General features: G+C 45.9%; 1 protein-coding gene across 1 annotated transcript in view; it reads right to left on the bottom strand.

The window, feature by feature from the left end:
• The window catches only part of PAPPA (pappalysin 1), a gene marked incomplete at its 5' end in the record, with an annotated part of 240,634 nt that overhangs the window by 17,431 nt on the left and 204,512 nt on the right, over nt 1-18,691 (bottom strand). The window contains 3 exons of the mRNA XM_046676707.1: nt 1,085-1,183; nt 4,445-4,516; nt 14,260-14,369. Of these exons, the coding sequence (XP_046532663.1) occupies nt 1,085-1,183; nt 4,445-4,516; nt 14,260-14,369 (281 nt within the window). The remainder of the gene's footprint in view (nt 1-1,084; nt 1,184-4,444; nt 4,517-14,259; nt 14,370-18,691) is intronic.

The following is an 18,691-nucleotide window of genomic DNA, read 5'->3' as shown; positions in this document are numbered from 1 at the left end:
TTCTATCACTTACTCTGCCATCATAGAGAAATCATTCCTCCTTTATGGGCCTCAGGGCCCCCATTAATGAAATGAAAAGTTTGGACCGGATAATCACAGAGGACTCTTCAGCCAAACTGATTATGATTCTTTTCCCTTCCTGTCTCAAGAACATAGTTCCCTTCTTTAAAATGAGAGATTAGGTCAAATGATCTTTGAGATCAAACGATCTTTCAACTCAGATTATAGATGAATATAAAATTAGAAATAGTTTCCCATCAACTCATTCATCCCAAGGGCACTTCTCAACATGGGTTGCCCACATTGACCACCTCTCCCCCAGCTCTCAGATAGGGCCCCAAACTCTGGCCCTGGCTCTCATCAAAAGGAAAATGGAGATGGCCACTCTTCTGTGAGTGGCTGAAATGCATCTCAGTTGAATGTTCCAGTTTTATTATAAACACTTGAATCCTAACACACAAAGGAAGAAAATCACAATGAAGACCACACCTCCTAATTCTACAGATGTGAAGAACAAAGGAGATTATAAATGTTTAAAGGCCATGACTGACCTTGTTGGGAATGTCCCATCTTCTCTCCTCCCCTACACCTTAGCCATACCTCCTAAAAATGCATGTTCTTTCTAGGACTTTACATGTCAGTCTCCTGCCCCAGACATTCTTTTCCTGGTCACCTCTCTACCCCTCAGGTTTTGGCATCGATGCCAATCCTTCTGCAGAGTGTTCTCCACCCCTTACCTGGGCCCTCATAGCACTCTGTCCTTCCCTTCTAAAAGTATTTATTACATTTTTATTTGTCTGCTTCCATACCTGACTCTAAGCTTTGAGGGTGAGAGACCACATTTACAATCCATTTGGATCATCCATGAGCCTCCACACCTAGCTCAGGGCTCAGCACATGATATTTGTTCAACTACTAACTAAAAGAATAAAAAATACACTACACTACACTACAATACAATAAAGCTTGTAGGCAAGTGCTGACACAACCAGGACAATGGGTTGTCCAGCACATAGGGGTGATCCTGTCCAGTAAGCTGGGAGGCCTGCTGGAGGCGGCTGTCAAGGGGGACACACTGGCCTACCTTTTTGGTCTTCACTGTAGAAGCGCAGCAATCCCCGCCATCATAGTTGCAGAAGGCTCTGTTGTTGATGGCATCACAGTAATTGTCTCCCATGAAGGGCTATAAAGGGGGAGAGAGGCAGGAAGGAAAGGAGGCATTGTTAACATCTTGGAGTGAGTGGAGGATGGACTCTGTAGTCATTTAGCTGTCTCTCATCTTCCCACAAACCTCTACAGTCAGCCCACCTGGCTTTAAATCCCAACAGCCCTTGGACAAGTTATCACTTCTACCATTTATAAAGACTGTCGTCTAGCCAAGTTTTTCCCAACTAAAGTATAGTTATGCTGGGAGACACACTCTTGTATGCTGGGGTACACAAAGTCACAGGATAGACCACTTGTCTTCCTGAAGTAGGGGGCTCATTTTACTTGAATAAATGATAAGAAGATTTGAGCCCCCTTCCCCCACTTTTCCTGGTGGTAGGTAATTAAAGGAATAGCTGGTAAAGGAATAGCTGAGGAAGAAAAGAAAAAAATAAATGAAAATGGTTCTTTTTTTATTTGGCCCTAGAAAAAAATCTCTAGTTTCATCACTAGCTACTCTTCTCTATGTGTCCTTTCCTACAGCCACATTCATGCGCCCATCCATCTATCTGTTTATCTATCCATCTATTCATCCATCCATCCATTTATCCATACATCTTCTATTCAACCCTATTTATTGAATGCCTACTGTGTGTTACACATTGTGCTAAAGAAAAGGATATAATAGTAAGTCAATATAGGTATAGCTCTCACTCCTCTAGACCTTACACTTTAGTGAGGACGAAGACTTTAATCAAATAAGCACACATCTAATTGGCCAATTTTAACTCTGATAAGAGCTGTAGAGGAAAGGTCCATGGTGCTGTGAAAGAGTAGGAGGACTTGACCTAATCAGGGAGCTCTGTGAAGGCGTCTCTGAGGAAATGATGTTTCAGCTGAGGTCATAAGATGAGTAGGACTTAGACGGGGATGGAGAAGGGAGAATTTCTAGAGAGAGGGAATAGCATGTGAAAAGCTCAGCTACTTAGAGATTTCTCCTGTCGCTGGTATTTCTCATGCTGCTACTTCTACTAATATTGTGTGCAGGCAAGCAATTCATCCTTTAAGATCTAGTTCAAACATCACCCTTCCAAAATGACTTCCCTAATACCTCCAGGATGTTCTGTGCTTCTACAGCTTCTTGAACTTTATAACTTTGGTTATAGCTCTTGGTACGTATTTTAGAATTCTCTCTTATGTTGTCTATCTCCTTTACTATTCTGTGAGTTCCTTATGGACAGGAATGTGTGTCATCTATTTTTGAATCCTAGATTTCCAAGCAAAATGCCTGGCAATTTGAGCAAAAATTTATCAAATATATGTTCCATAAATGTTTATTTAGTAAGATGATGGATAGATGGATACATGGATGCATGGAGAGATGAGGGGCAAGAAGATCCCACAGATGACTCAGAGAGAGCACAGTTACTGTTTGCACTTCACTAAGACCATTGTATTCCCAGAACCTAGAGTAATTCTGGACACATAATAGGCACCCAGTGAAGCTTTGATGAGCGAGTGAGTGACTGACCACTTTGGACACAGCTTGGGGCAGGAGGCAGGAGGCAGGAGTCTCAGGTGTACCAAAACCCTTTCTCGATCTTGGCTACCTCCAGACGCTCCAGGTTGATGGCTCCTCCCTGGACCCAGCATTTGTATCTCTTGTAGGCATACTTTTCAGCTCCAGACAAGAGACAAACTATTAGCTCTAAGCTAAGGAGGAAAGGAGACAAGGGGGCACCTGCAAGGGCAAAGGCGATAAGCATCACTGGCAAGGCTCAGAGCCTGACAGGTGAGGGTCTCTTAGGCCCCAGTGCTGAGTCAAAGGAGGGATCGAATTCTGCTGTCACACTGGTTGCCTAGACCGCCGACTCAGCAGAATGAGTGCCCAGGTAACCCAAGCTTCCTTTTCCCGAAAGGCTGGACTGATCCAGAGAGATGGAAGGAAGCAACAGCCACAGGGCCTTGGCTTTTGTTCTGTCATTCTTGGCTGAATCTTTGGAGAATGGAGGTTCTTAAAGACTACAATGTCTAAGTGTCATGAGAAGATGCCACAGGGCATCCAATATACAGAAAGAAACCAATATACAGAAAGAAATGTGTGACCTGGAGACTATCTTATGACACCTACAGGTCAGGGGATGGCCCATAGGCAGGAGGTGGCCTAGTGAAGGAGAAAAAGCATCGGCCTAGTGAAGGAGAAAAAGCATCAGCCTAGAAGTCAGGAGACCTGGGTTCCTGCTTTGGCTTTGTGTCTGGTATGCTGTGTAAGCTTGGGCCAGTCCACCCCCTCTCTGGCTCTCTTTTTCCACTCTATACAACAAGTGAGTAAGGTTTGATCACACTGAGAATCCTTCCAGTTTGAGTATTCCATAAAATTCTAGACTTGGCCACTGTCTAGGTCTCAGTTTCTCGATCTTTAAAATAAAAGGTTAGGTTTAGATCATCTAGAAGAGCATTTCTGGTTGTGATAGTCTAAGAATTTCATCAAATACAAAGTTTTCTAGAGCTAGTCCTTTTCACCTGGATATTTCTGAGTGGGCTCTGGGGTGACCACAGAGATTTGGACATCCCACTGGATGGGATTTGGGGCCTCCTTTTCACTGCCAGCTGAGAAAAACCATGCACAGAATGTCTCTTATTTCCATGGGCACACTGCCTTGAGAATACGGATGACAGTCCAAGTACTCTAGCCCTGCCCCTCCCAAGCTTAGCACTGATCTCCAAAATGCCAAGTTCCAGGGGACGGCTCAACTGTGAAGTCAGAGAATTGAAGTGTCAGAGAGGATCTTCCACTTTCAGCTCAATGGTTGGGTCTACGGTGTCCATATCACTTCTGGGGTTGAATGACAAACATGTGTGGCAAAAGGAAGTGATCTGTAAGTAATGGTCATCAGTAAAGTGGAAATTTAGAAAAAAATAAACTGCCTCATGTAGTTCTGTGCAAGTTAAATGTGATGATGTTGGTAAACTGCCTGGCATATTATAGATGCTAAATCAATACGGCCTCCCCCCACCTCTTATCACCCTTACAGATGCAATATTACCTTAAAAACACACTTCGGAGCCAGAAACACCTGGCTTGGAAGCCCAACTCTGTTACTCATTAAATGTATTTTTGACTATGTTTGTTCATATTTTTGTGCCTCAATTCTATAATCTGTAAAATGGGCTTGCTGCTTCCTGTCCAAGAAATCTGGTAAAGGGATATTTATAGCTCTAGGAGGTACAGTAAATGGTAGCTATGATTAATATAACAATAACAATAGTAACAGTAGGATCATTTCTAGGGACTCACCTCACAGCCTTTGACACAGTGAATCAGAGCAGGGTGAGGATACCACTTGAGACCAGCTGTGCAGACAACTCTCTGCAGAGAAAGGGAAAGAGAGGTCAGATAGGTTTGGGGCTGGGAGGGAGCCATCTCTTTGTTAGCACCACATTCAACCACCCCACCTCTTCCTGGATCTTCCAAATCCTGACCTCACCCTGGCACTTACATGAAGAATTAGCCCAGGTACTTGCAATAACAGGAGCCATAAGATTAAAATAATATTTGTGTTTGTGTAGGTGTCATGATTCTGTATTTCCCTTGCAGGAATAAGGGCTGAAGAGAAGCAGAACTGAGGGATAGAGATATGGTCAGAAAGGCCCTTCAGAAAATTCTTGGCTGATGTTTGACCTATGGATGGAGTTGGGGATAAGGCGGGCAAAGGAGGAAGTGTAGAGTGTATGTGTGTACACGTGTGTGTGCATGTACGTGTGTGTTTGCGTGCGTGCATGTGTGTGGCAACAACAGGAAGATGAGAGAACAGTGTGGAGCAGGGTTTCCCAAACCATGCACTGAGGACCACTTTCATCATAATCACTGTGATGAGCACGTTAAAAAGGCGGATGCTTCAGCACCACCTCGGAGCTAATAAATCCAAATCTCTGAGGCCAGGGCCTGGGACTCTACATTTTGAAAACAAGCCTCTCAGATGATTCTGATACACATTACAGTTTGAGAGCCATGGGCTGGAGGATGAATGAACTAGTCTTCCACTCGTAACTCTTACAGACCCTTCCTGCCTCCACCAGCAGCCACGCCATGAGGGCCTGCTCACAATTCCCTGAGGTCGCCCACACTTTCATATCCCTGTGACTTTGTTCTTGCTGTTCTCCTTCATTGAAATGTCGTTCCCCATCTTATCACCTGGAGAATCCTTAGTTACCTTTAAATTTCTGCTCAAGACTTACTTCCTCCGTGGTGTTTTTCTCAACCCCCTTGGGCAGAGCTTATAGGTATGCATATATGTATTTATTTCTAGCTTCCTTTAATAATAGTTATTGTTATTATGATATTGACAACTAAAATGTGTTGCGTGTGTTCATGGTGCTAATTACTTTATGTATTATCTTACTTATTTCTCGCCACCATGCAGTGAGGTGGGCATTAATCTCATGTCATAAGTAGAATTAATTCCCCAAGCTCTATAGCTGTTAGGTGGAGAAACCAGGATTTGAAATCAAGCAATTGTTTTGGAAATGATTTAAGGCAGCTCATAACATAAAATCCAACATGATGATAATTCTTAAAGTAGGTGAAAAAACAAAGATAAACAACAGTAGGAAGATAAAAAAGCATCAGGAATGGGGCTAACATAACAATCCTAGAAGCTCCATTCTCTATTCTGCTGTAGATGTCTTACTTTTCATGCCAGATTACAATGATTTCTTTAAAAATAAAATAAAATAAAATAAAAATAACATGGAGGCAAATGCTTAGATTTGCAATGAGAGGTAAGTTTCAGGGACCAGCCGTGGAAGTCTATATGATCAGGGCTTGCTCTCCTGGCTAAGTGCCAATTGATTAATTTTGATTAAGAAATGAATAGTCACTTGGGCCAGAAGGTGGAAAATCCATGTGACCAGCCAATTCTCTCCCTGCGGGCAAACTTATATGGGAGCCAAACTGTAATTAGGTTTATGGTGAGCTTGGAACAAAGGGAATTACATGATGATCTGGCTAAGACCGGGTTGGGTGCCTTTCTTCTCTGCCCCATAGCATCTCCGGTTCACCCTTGGGTCTTCCATGTTGGGAATGGTGCCTGACCCAGTAAATATTTATGTTATACATGAATAGATCCATCTCAGAATAGAGATGATTTTATCAATGAACAATATTTTCTTTACTCGTCTTCCTGTCTTCTGGAGCATCAGAAGATCATTACAATGCCTAGCACAGTGTCTAGTTTACAGGATCAGTTTAGTCTAGATTGAATTAAATTAAAGATCTTGGACAAACAATGTAACTTGAAGATTTGCCAACCAGTCTCACAATGTGAAATCAATTATCTAGCCCCCTACTGCCTCTACTGACACTGTCTACCTTCTCCCTGTCCACATACACACAGTGATATATGGGAAAGACCTTAGGCATTGAAGTACAACAGATGTTGTTGCAATCCTGACTTGAAATTGTTTTGTAAATTTCCACTCTGAGGCTTGGTCCTTCCATCTGTAAAATGGGTACTGAAAATGTGATAAGCTTGTTATGATGATGCATTGAGATAAATGATGTGGAAATGGTTAATCTAATACCATCCTTAAGGTTCTTGAGGGCAAGGCCTAGGTTTTAGACTTCTCTGTCTTCCCTCAGGATCAGGCATGGAGCACAGTGAACAAATACATATTGACCAAATGAAGGAATGTGAGTAGCTCCAGGGTTTCTTCCTTCCAGCTCAGCCACTTATTTTGGGGGGGGAGGGGTAAAGAAGCTTTGCCCTGAGCTAACATCTATTGCCAATCTTCCTCCTTTTTGGCTTGAGGAAGATTAGCCCTGAGCTAACATCTGTGTCAATCTTCCTTTACTTTGTATGTGGGATTCCTCCACAGCATGGCTGATGAGTGGAGTAGGTCTGCACCCAGGATCCGAACCTACAAACCCCAGGCCACCAAAGCAGAGTGCACGTAACTTTAACCACTCAGCAATGAGGCCAGCCCCGTCAGCCACCTTTCTTGCCCTTCACTTCCTGGCTATGGGGCCAGAAGCAGTGAGAAAATCACCTGCTTTCATCCTCTGGGAAGTTTTAACCAGACTTTCATCTCTGGGTCTTAAAATCTGGTCCCAGCACAAATTCAGAGATGTTGGAGGGACATTTAGTAATGGTTCAAGTAGTAGAAAACAGTAAAGTTAGGATCCACAAGGGATTTTATGCCCATCCCTCCCCCTGTTTATTTGAGAGCTAATTTAATCCGTCTGTAGGAGTGTCTCGGTGTGGTTGTACAAGTTTCTGTCAGTTGAGGTTTACCTGACGTGAATTCAGAAAAAGGACTTTTATACTATCTGCATGGGCCTATTTATCTTTCCAAGAGTTTTGGATTTTCCACTATTCCTCAGGGCTGCATGCCCCACCTGTCTCACTACAGGGCCCCTCTGTATGTGAGGAGAACTGGGAAAGGGGACAGGAGCAGGAGCTGAAGGAAAAGCTAGGCTGTTTACACCACAAGTTGGGAGAACCCAGATGAGGCCCCTCAAATGTCAGCCTTGTTCCTCTTGATGCCACTGAGACCTCCAGCCTAGTCAGAGTGCTTTCAGACATGTTTTATAAGATGGCTTTCATTTCCTGTCTTGGTGCATAGGAAGAATAGACTGTTTTTTCTTCCTGGCTACAATGACCATCAGCATAAACACCACCATCATCATTATCTTCAACAACACCAGCACTACCACTATCATCATCAACACTACCACCAGCACTGCTACCATTACCTCCACCAGCATCATACCCATCACCACTATCATCATCATCATAAACACCGACACTACCATCACCACCAACACCACCATCATCATCAGTACCACCAGAACCTCCACCAGCACCACCATCACTATCATCATCATCATCAATACCACCAGCACCTCCACCACCACCACCACTGTCATCATCTTTACCATCAACACCACCATCAGCACTACTACCATCACTTCCACCACCACCACCACCACCATCATCATCATCAACACCAACAGCACTTCCACCACCATCAACAACACCACTACTACTGTCAACATCATCACACCACCAGCACTTCCATTATCACCACCACTATCATCATCTTCATCATCAACACAGCACCATCACCAACCCCATCATCATTATCCTCATCCTCATCAACACAAAACCCTCTATTGACCAAATATTATAGTCCCAGCCCTGTGCTCAGAGCTTTCATCTATTTAATTCTTACCGTAACTATGAGATAGGTACTATTTTTGACTCTGGTTTACACAAGAGGAAACTGAGGCACAGAGAAGTTAAATAACCTACCCTGAATCATGCACATAGGCAAAAACAGTCAGGAATTAAACCCACATCTGTCTGATTTCCAGGTACATATTTTCAACACTATACTCTCCTTCAAATTCCCCTAGTCCCTGAAGCTTTAAGTATAAAATAGCTTGCCCTTTTGATCAATGGAAAGACCACAATTTAGAAAGGTAGAGAGGCTTTGAGACAAACGTAGGAGGAGGCAGTGTCTAAAACATGAAGCCCAGAGAAGATGGGCCCCAGGCAGAGTGAAAGACATGTGAGAAAGCATCTTAAGAGAGCCTCCTCCTTCTGAGGTCCATGTCTGACACTCCTTCTGATATCTTCTAAGATGAACTCCCTATTCTCCTCATTTTTTGCTTGATTTTTAGGACCTTCTGTGAGTAAATTATATCATTTGACTTATTTTTGCCTTTTGTTATTGGTTACTGAGCTTCTGGTTTTCTTCTGGGTAAGTTTTTAAAAAGCCTATGCATTTTCCAATCTGTATGCCTTGTGTTTGAAGAACACCTGCCATTTGGAGGTGCATAATCAATGTTTTTGAATGAGTCAATGAACAAATGATCAAATGAGTGAATGGATAAGTGTGTCTATGAGTAGATGAGAAATTGCTGGATTCTAGACACATCTCTCTATCCTCCCCTCCAGGGCACATATCTCCTTCTATACATCAGATAGACTGGACTTCATATTCCCTCAGAACCTCTGACCTTTATACACTTGGCAGGGTTTTCCACAGTGCTGCCTTCTCTTCAAGGAATGAATTCTGCATCTTTGTCTGCCAGTGCTGCATAGGTTTATGGTTTATAATGTGTAAGGTGGTTGCCTTGCAGAATGAAATGCAGGAGAATTAGACCTGGGTTCAAATTCTAATTCAACCACATTAGTTATGTGAATGGGCAGTGACAACTTCTCAGAACCTCAGTTTTTCATCTGTAAAATGGTGTTAAACTTATCTCATTGGGGTGTGGCAGAGACAAAATGAGGCGGCATATACGGAATTGCCTAACAAATAGTGCCTACATATCACAGATATTCAATAAATTGTGATTTCCCTTTTCTTTCCTTATTTGCCTCCCTCCCTCTCTCCTTTTCTTCTTTCCTTCCTTTCTTCTTCTCTTTCCTCCTTCCACGCTTTTTCCAAAAGCCATAGTAAAAGCCAAGGTTCCAGCTTTTGAGAGGAATTATCACCCTCTAAGGTTGTGAACTTCGTTTTCTATGGGGAAACTTTCCCAGCACCCCTGCACAAGTGGAAGAGCAGGACCGACTGGAGGTACTCCTTATGAGTGGCAAGAGAGAGGCTGCCACCCTGAATTCTAGACGTCCAGGGATAGAAGAGTCTATCTCATCCAAAGGCTGCAAGCCAACAGCTTCCAGGCTACACAACCCACAGAAATGTTTGGTTTGGCCACAAAGTGATTAACAGAAGTCAAAATTATTTGCCAATATTAAAAAAAAATGAGAAATTTCACATTTTAAAGACTCCAGATTTCTTGTACTCAAGAAAAATGGAAAATCTGGCCACACCGCACCTACATTTCCACAATGCCACACAAGGCTAGAGTATCCTCCTTTGGAAGCAACATGTGTTTTCCACACTTCACCACAGTCTCCACCATTCCCTGCAGTCTTTCCAGCACGGACCTTGAGGGGCATTTCCATCCGTCACTGCATTTGTATTGTCTCATTTATTAGATTAGAGCAAGACTTTTCTGTATCCCTATCACTTTCAAAAGTGCGTATGTATGTGTGTGGGTAGAGCTTCAAAGGAAGAGAATTTTTTAAAAAATAAAGGGACAGAGTGTTTTTCTCTATGAAAGTAAAACTAAAAAGTTATAGTACACCTGAAACTAATATAATGTTATCGGTCAATTATGCCTCAATGAAAAAGAAAAATAAGCAAAACCAATAGAAGTTACCTTGGTGAGGGGGCACATTGCCTGGCACAGGGAGGGGAGGCCCCTCTGGGGAGTTGGAAAGGTCCTCATCTGACTTGGGTAATGGTTTCATCAGCGGACACAAACATAGAAATTTATCAAGCCTTATGCCTAAGATGAGCATATAAGTTATATCTCAATAAGAAGAAAAGAGCTTCGACTGTATTTGTAAAATCTTATTTCTTAAGTTGGGGAGTATATTCATGGGTGTTTGTTATATTTTCTTTAAGTCTTTCCATCTGTCTGAAATATTTGTAGTAAATATTACTACTATTAATAATTTGTCTAGATATTTAATAGACAGAATGACGGACTTGGCCTGCTTCACCCATTTATTCCATCTGCCTGGTTCTCATAGGTGTTGAGTTTGTGACTCTCCATCTGGGCCCATCGTCATTTCATAGATGGGGAAACTGCAGCCTAAAAAAGCGATAGTATTTGTCCAAGGACATATATAGCAAGACGGTTCCTGGCCTGAACTAGAACCTTGGTCACCCAATTCAGCAACCGTAAATATTTAGTGAGCATCTACTATCTGCTAGGCATTGAGGGGCATACATGGTAAATAAGATGACCCTGGGCCTACCTTCATAAAGGTCACTAGTACATGGCCTCAATGTCGATACTGCACTCATCTAAGAGGTCATCATTCTCATCATATATGCCAATACATTCAGAGTGCTTACAACAGAGCCCATCACATGACAAGCACCAGTGGTGGGTGGGCTGCAGCCGGCTTGCATGAGCTCACAAGGGGCACTAGTGCCCGTCTCTTCCCACCCTTGTGTGCAGTGATGGAAACCTAGAAAACAGGACATCAGCTACAGTGGTAATATTTACACCACAGTAAATGGCAAATGCTACCAATCAGAGTTGTTTGGGGGGAGCCAGCTGTTGACCATTTACCAGCACATCCCTGGTAAGCAATCAGTAAACATTTTGCCTTTATTATTTTCCTTGTACATTCGACAGAGGCTGCATGGGTAGCTGGAGTAAACTGAGCTGCTCTTCAATTCCTTAGGCAGTGCCTTCCATCTCTGAGATTCCATTTCCTCCACTGGAAAAATGGGGAGACTAATACCCACCTCATAGGGGTGTGTGTGTATGTGGGTGTGTGTGGGGTGGGTGTGGTGGGAGGGTGCAAATACAGAATGAACAGTGCCTGATCCAGTGCCTGGTTCGCAGTAGGCATCCCTTAAATGTCAGTTCTCGCCTCCCACTTTCTTTTTCTTTTCTTTCTTTTTTTTTTTTGAGGAAGATTAGCCCTGAGCTAACTACTGCCAATCCTCCTCTTTTTGCTGAGGAAGACTGGCCCTGAGCTAACATCCATGCCCATCTTCCTCTACTTTATATGTGGGACACCTACCACAGCATGGCTTTTGCCAAGCGGTGCCATGTCCACACCTGGGATCTGAACCAGCAAACCCCAGGCCGCCAAGAAGCAAAACGTTCAAACTTAACCGTAGTGCCACTGGGCTGGTCCCTCGTGTCCCACTTTCTTACCCTGGGGATATAGGTGACGGCAGTTGGAGCAGAGCCTTGTCCCCAACCATCTACCTTGCACCGTCACTAGGAGGCGGACCCTCAGCAAGCGGAGCCACCCTGGGCCTGCTCTGGCCTGGCCACGCCTGCACCAGCAGCACTATTCTGTAGCTCTCACCACACCACGGGCAAGGGTGCAGCGGAGGCCAGCTTTTCTGCCTTATTCCTGGAAATCATCAATCTCTGCCCTTCGCCCTCCTCCCTTTTTCTACCACATTTTTTTCCTCCTGGATAATGAGGCCTCCGGAGACTGGTGGAGGTCTGAACCTCGTTACGGCTCTCTCGGTAGGCTGGCATCAATAAAGGCCAGCAGACCAGGGAACTGGGTGGGGGCTGGGGCAGGCAGGCGGCGGGTGGGCAACTGGGGAGTGGGGCTTGCAGGCTTTCAAATCCCTGGATTTATTTCACAGTAAATTATAACTGAACTCTTTAGTGCCCGGGGCTTACAGAGGGAAGGGTGGGAATTCACCAGGGGTGGGGCAGAGAAAACGGCTGAGTGGGAGCTGGGCCAGGGGAACCTGGTCTGGATTGCAGGCCAAGACCTCCAGGACTGGGGTGTGAGGGAGGTCTCCTGTGTCTGCTCTGTGTGGGAGTGGAAGTCCCCTGCCTTTGGGTGTGTGGGAGTCAGGGTAGGGTAGAGGAAGGGGAGGGAGGTATGGAAGGAGAGCTTGGAGCTGTGTGACCCTGGCTTGGTCCCCTCCCTCTCTGCAGCTCAGTTTCTCCATCTGTGCCATGAGGGGCTTGTGCTTTATGATCTCCAGCTTCCTGAGATTCTGACATTTGGGCCCTGTGCATGCTCCTGAGTGGGACTGCAGATTAGCATTCATTGGAGCCTTAGGTGAGAAGCTATGCGGCACTCTGGGTGAGAAGTGGGGAAGGCACATTGAGTAGGGAAAACAGATGAAGAAGCCTGAGTTAGGGAAAGGCAGCTGTCTCATGGATGCGTGGGAGAATCAGAGGCAGAGAGACAGAGGGACACAGAGAGGATGGAGATGGAGGCAGAGCGTGGATGGGAGGGAGGAGAACAAGGTGATGGAGGTGTTGAGAGAGGGAAGAGAGAAAGAGTGCAAATAGAGGCAGGAAAAGGAAATAAAGTTGGAGATGGGGGCAGAGAGCTGTACAAGAAGAGCAAGAGGAAGGAGAAAAGAGAGGAGGAGAAGGCTGGGGTGCTTGGGGGAAGGGGCCTGGCCAGGCCCAGCGCCAGGTCCACATGCCCAGAGTGCTGAGTAAGCCCTTGCAGCCATGCCCTCAGCTCATTTGAGAAATAGTATACCTAGTATCGGGTTCTGCCCAGCTATCCGGAGTGTGATCTGCAGCAGGAGGGCAGACAGTGGTGTGGCCTCCCAGCACACCAGGCAGAAAGGCTGGTGGAGAGAGACATAGCTGAACCTCGCCCTGCACCCCCTGCCTCCTCTCTCACTTTCTTCAGGGTGAGGAGCTAGTGCCCAGAGCTCATACATGAAGCCTGGGATCTGTACTGCCCTGGAGGACAAGAGCGGGGTCCCCCATCAGCTCTGGGGACCCCAATGGATCCAGGTGACACAAAGAAAAATGGGTGTGGTCAGTCTCAAAGCAAACCAGACAGTGACACTGGCTGCCAGGGGCCTACATGGTCTTCTGGCGAGGGGCATGCCAGCCTGGCACCATGGGAGGAGTTCCAGGCCTACTCTGGGCTCCTGAGTCACTCTGGGATCCCAGCGTCCGCAGTAAAGAATGCAGACAATGACCTGTCCTCCATACAACCATTCTGAAATTTGAATGCAGTCTTGTGTACTAAGTGCCAGGCACGCAAACATAGCAGGTGCTTCATAAACAATAGGTGTTCCTCGTTCCCCATATCACATATTAATTGCTCTCCACCAAACAAGTAAAGCATGGAGAAAGATACCAGGGATCTAGGCTGTGTGATGTGGAAGGCCTTCCAAGGCATTATCCTAGAGAAGTCAAACAGCACCATCCTTATGAGTACGGACTTGCCAGTTAGACAAGCTTGTGAGCTGACTCTGCGCCTTCTACCTATGTGTTCTTGGTATCTCAGTTTCCACATCTGTAAACTGGGGACATTAGTCCTCTTATTCCTAGGCTATCATCAGGATTCAGTGCGACAGTAAATAAAAAGCACAGGACCTGACAGAGGGAAAGTATTGAATCCTTAAGGACGGGAGCAGTGATTGTGAACAAGTCCCCACCCCACAGAGCAGGTGTGCTGAGTAGATGATTTAACGTATGTAAAAGGACTAATGCAGAACTAGGGCACAGTAAGTGCTCAACAAGGTCATTTCCCTCCCCTTAGCTGCAGGTGGGCAGTCCCGGTCACTCACCTCCACCCGTGTGGGGTTCAGCCAGTGGGGGATGTCACGTACAGTCACATTCATTGGCAGGATGATAGACTCGCTGTTGTGGTCCAGGCATGAGGTGGCACACTCCGACCCTGAGGGGAAGCAGAGTGCAAGGTGGTGGCTGAGCCCCGTGGGCTGCTCTCATACAGTGCAGGCCCTGCCGCTTCCTGGTCCCCAGTGGACTGGGCCATCCCATCCTTGAGGGCAGTGGGAAGGAGTGAACTCCTTGGCAGGGCCGCCTCTGGTCTCCCTGACTCCATTCTCTTGTCTCCAATCCAGCTAGCACCCAACGCCATGCTCATCGGCCCTGAGCCCAGTTTGGTCATGCTCCTCCTCTGCTTGTAAACCTTTCCAAGATTCTCCACATCAAGGACAAATTCCAATCCTCTTTGCCCAGCATTCATGGCCTCCCATAGTCTGATCAATCTCATCTCCCATGAACCACCTTCACGCTTTGTTGGTCCCACCAGACTGAACTCCACTTGGTTTTCCATCTGAGTCACACATTTCCTCGCCTCTGGTACCTCTGCTTCTGTTCACCCCTTCTCCTAAATCATTGCTCCCCCATATACCTTCTCATGGTCAAATCCTATGGGTTCTTCAAGGCCCAGTTCAAATCTTCCAAGAAGCCTGCCCTGATTTCTGCAGCTGAATGAGAGCAGTGTTTGGCACTGAGGAGTCTTGCTCCAGTGCTGGCCTTACCCCCTCATACCTCCTTTCATAGTTACTCTGATGCCCTGGGAGGGCAGGGATGAGGTCTATTCATATCTGAGCCTGACTAGGTGCCTGACATGCAGGGATTGATCAGTAAGCATCAGTCGAGTGAATGGTGAGCAGATAAATGCAACACCAGCTTCTTAGCCCCATGCTTTCTCCTTGCAGAGGGCTTGGATTCATGCCTCCCCCGTGCCTCAAGACCCTTCCCACTCCTTTTCAACTAGCGCATTACTAATGATCCTTCAGACCTCAGTCCAAGTGCCACTTGCTCAGAGAAGGCCTATATGCTTTCCTGACAGTCCAAACCCTCTCATGGTCATCCATCACAGCATTTGTCACATTACCACTTCCCACTGGTGACTGTTATGTTATATCAATAGCTCTCCTCCCAGCTGGACTGTAAGGCCAGCACTGTCTGTGCTCCCTGCTATGCCCAGAGCCTGGCATTGTGCATGGCAGATGGTAGGTACTCAATAAGTATTTGCGAAATTAATGAAAGAGATGATGAGTGATGAATGTATAGATGAATGAGGTAATGAGCAAGTGAGTGAATGAATTAATGGCATGAGGAGTGAATGATGAATGGGAATTTAGGTGTCTTATGAAGCATTAAGTGAGTACATAAATGGATGAGGAATGAATAAATAACTAAATAAATTGGTAAAGGGATGAAAAAATGAATCTGGTAATGAGTCAATGAAGGCATGGATGACTAACAGGGACAGGGTGAGCATACAGAAGCCATCAGTCCAGAGACTTCTCCGTAAAGACAGTTGACTTTCAAGCTGTGGCTTGGCAAGTTGACCATAATTTGCCTCATTGATTCTCTGCCCTGACCTCACACATTCTGAAGTCTCCTGAAAATCAAGCCTATCCCTTGAGATGTCCCCAGGATTCCAAAAAGGTGCTCATTCATGTGGGCAAAGAACTGACGTGTCAGAATCTGACCAGGGCCCTAAGGAGGTCACTCCCCGCCTCAGTGCCAAGACCACCCTTGAACACTAAGTGGTTCACAAGAGACAGTCAACTCTTAGTTTTAAATATGCTATTCTATTAGCCATTCTAAAGGCTCCCTTCCAATGTTTATACATATACAATGTGTATATATATATATATATACACATGCATACATATATACATATACATACACATATGCTTATAGAGATAGTTTATCTATCCAGTGCCCTTCCTGTTACCGTCTCATCATCCTCTTCAGTCTAAGAGACTCACGAGTACTGAAGAGGAGATGAGGGTGGGGGTAGCAGGGCCAGGACAATGTTTACAACCTGTTCACTTTAAGTATGGGAACACTGAGCCAGAAGCGGGGAGATTCCTGGCCTTTCCAGGTAGTTTTCATATGTCCCTCATTCTCCTGCAAACCCAGCCCTGTGAGACAGGTGTCACCACATCCATATCACAGGTGAGAGAGCCAAGTGCACAGAGCTCAGGTTACAGAGCTGGCTAGTAGAGCACCATGAATGAAAACCCATGTCTCTCTGACTTCCAAGCCCAGAGACAGATACAGTGGAGCCATATAGAGGAAAGAGAAAGGAAGGCAGCAGTGGAAAGGGATGGAGATGGATGAAGGGCCACAGGAGAGAAAAGAAATGGGGGGAATGCAAAAAGACAAAAAGATGAGTGATGAGAATAAGGGGGAAAACCACTGAGCTGTCAGAGAGACCTGGTGGTGTGTGTTTGTCATGAGATCAATTCGAAAGGAGGTTTTAGGGAGCAAGGATGAAGCAAGGCTGTGATGCTAAAATTCTTTTGAAAAAAGAAGATGCAGACTCTGAGAAATAGACAAAGGCTATCCTATCCCAAGAGGGCAAAAAAAGGAAAAAATATGGTCAACACAGTAGGCCATTGCTGCCCTATGCAACAGTCACATCTTAATTTCTTTCTCTGCATCTCCCTCCTCTGCACTCCCTTCCCCCATGCACAGCTCTTGGGCTTCAAGACCAGGCTGCTGTGTTGTGATATATGAGCCCTAATTGGCATCATTACAGAGCAGTGATCTCACCAGGCCCACCCCCACCCCCACTCCTTCCCTGGACGAGGAGGGAGGGTGGCAGCTGTGGTGGCAGCAGCAACTTTCTGATGGCTCCTAGCTGCCACAGAGCCAGCCTCCCCAAGCTGCTTGGGGAGGGGCCCAGAGAGAGCCGCTCTGGGTGGCTCCAGAATGTGCCCTCCAGCCTCCAAGCCCGAAACACCGACACCTATCTCATCCCTGTTTACAAGGCCTTAGAGCAAATTCTTCTCCTTGGTGAGGTGGGCTCTCCCCAGGGAGGGGCTCCACCTGGGAGGTGAGGAGAGAGCTGGGAAACCCGCTTTCCCTCCTTCCTTCTCACTGTCTCCCTCAGTGTTCCCTCGTGGCTTTTTCTCTCATAGCCCTCCCCCATGTGCCCCCACCCACCCTGGATAACCATAGTCATGAAAGGGCCTGCACGGCCATGGGAACATGGGTACGGGGGAGGGGAGGGAGATTCAGGTTCCAACGTCATACAGACTTCTTTCCCTTTCTGTTTCAACCATGAAAGAGCTCAGTGGGTAAAGAAATGCTTCTGTCCCACCCCTGCCTATCTCTAGACTATTCTGAGGACAAGTAGAGAGCCAGGCCTTATGGCTCATAAGTGTGTTGTGAGATGTGCATGCAATGCACGTACAAAGTGGCTGTGTAATGCATTTGTGAACATGTTTGTGAGCTATGTTTTGTTGTTGTTGTTGTTGTTGTTTTGAGGAAGATTAGCCCTGAGCTAACATCTGGGGCCAATCCTCCTCTTTTTGCTGAGGAAGACTGGCCCTGAGCTAACATCCATGCCCATCTTCCTCTACTTTATATGTGGGACGCCTACCACAGCATGGCTTGCCAAGTGGTGCCATGTCCGCACCCAGGAGCCGAACCAGCGAAACCCAAGCTGCCGAAGTGGAATGTGCGCACTTAACCGCTGCACCACCGGACCGGCCCCATAAGCTATGTCTTTGAGATGCCTTTTGCACATCTTGCTGTGTTTGACATATTTCAGGAATTAAGATGTGTTTGTGCCTGTGACATATGTGTCCTTATGTGTCACATGTGTGCTATGTGTAGCTGTGTGGGCACGTGTTTGTGTGAGTTAGGTATTTGTGTGGTATTTGGCTGAGGCGTACATGCTAGGCGTGAGCTTACCACATGATGTGTGTGTTTGGGTCTATGTTTGGTTATTAAGCATTTGTGCTTGTGTTTGTTTATGCAGGTGTGAATATGTTTGAATGTGCCAGTGGATGCAGACATGCAGGAAGTCTGTTTTCATAGGGTTTTTGTTTTTCTTCATAGAAGTCACTTAATCAGAATTTTTCTCCCAGGGCCGCTTAATGCCAGTCCTGAGTGTGATTGAATATTCACTTGTATATCCTAATTGAGTTGGGGGTAGGGACCCCAACACAGACATAAGTGTCCAGAGCCATGCATGCCCATCAGGGATGATGGAGAAGAGAAAGCTACGCCCTTGGGTTGGAGTAGCCCGTGCTACTCACCACTGCTACACTGTTGCCCCAGTCTTCTAGAATGCCTATATTGGCAAGCCCTACAAGATCATACCTCTCTGCAACTCTCCTGGTCAGGGTCCTTTGGATTGGTGGCTCTGTAGGATCTTAAAGTACCTTCTGAATCATCAGAGAGAGCACGCACTATGGTGTTTTCTGACCCACACAGAAGCAA

The sequence above is a fragment of the Equus quagga genome, chromosome 1 (assembly GCF_021613505.1).
Source record: "Equus quagga isolate Etosha38 chromosome 1, UCLA_HA_Equagga_1.0, whole genome shotgun sequence".
Taxonomy (NCBI): Eukaryota; Metazoa; Chordata; class Mammalia; order Perissodactyla; family Equidae; genus Equus; species Equus quagga.
This window is presented reverse-complemented; position numbering and strand designations above follow the sequence as displayed.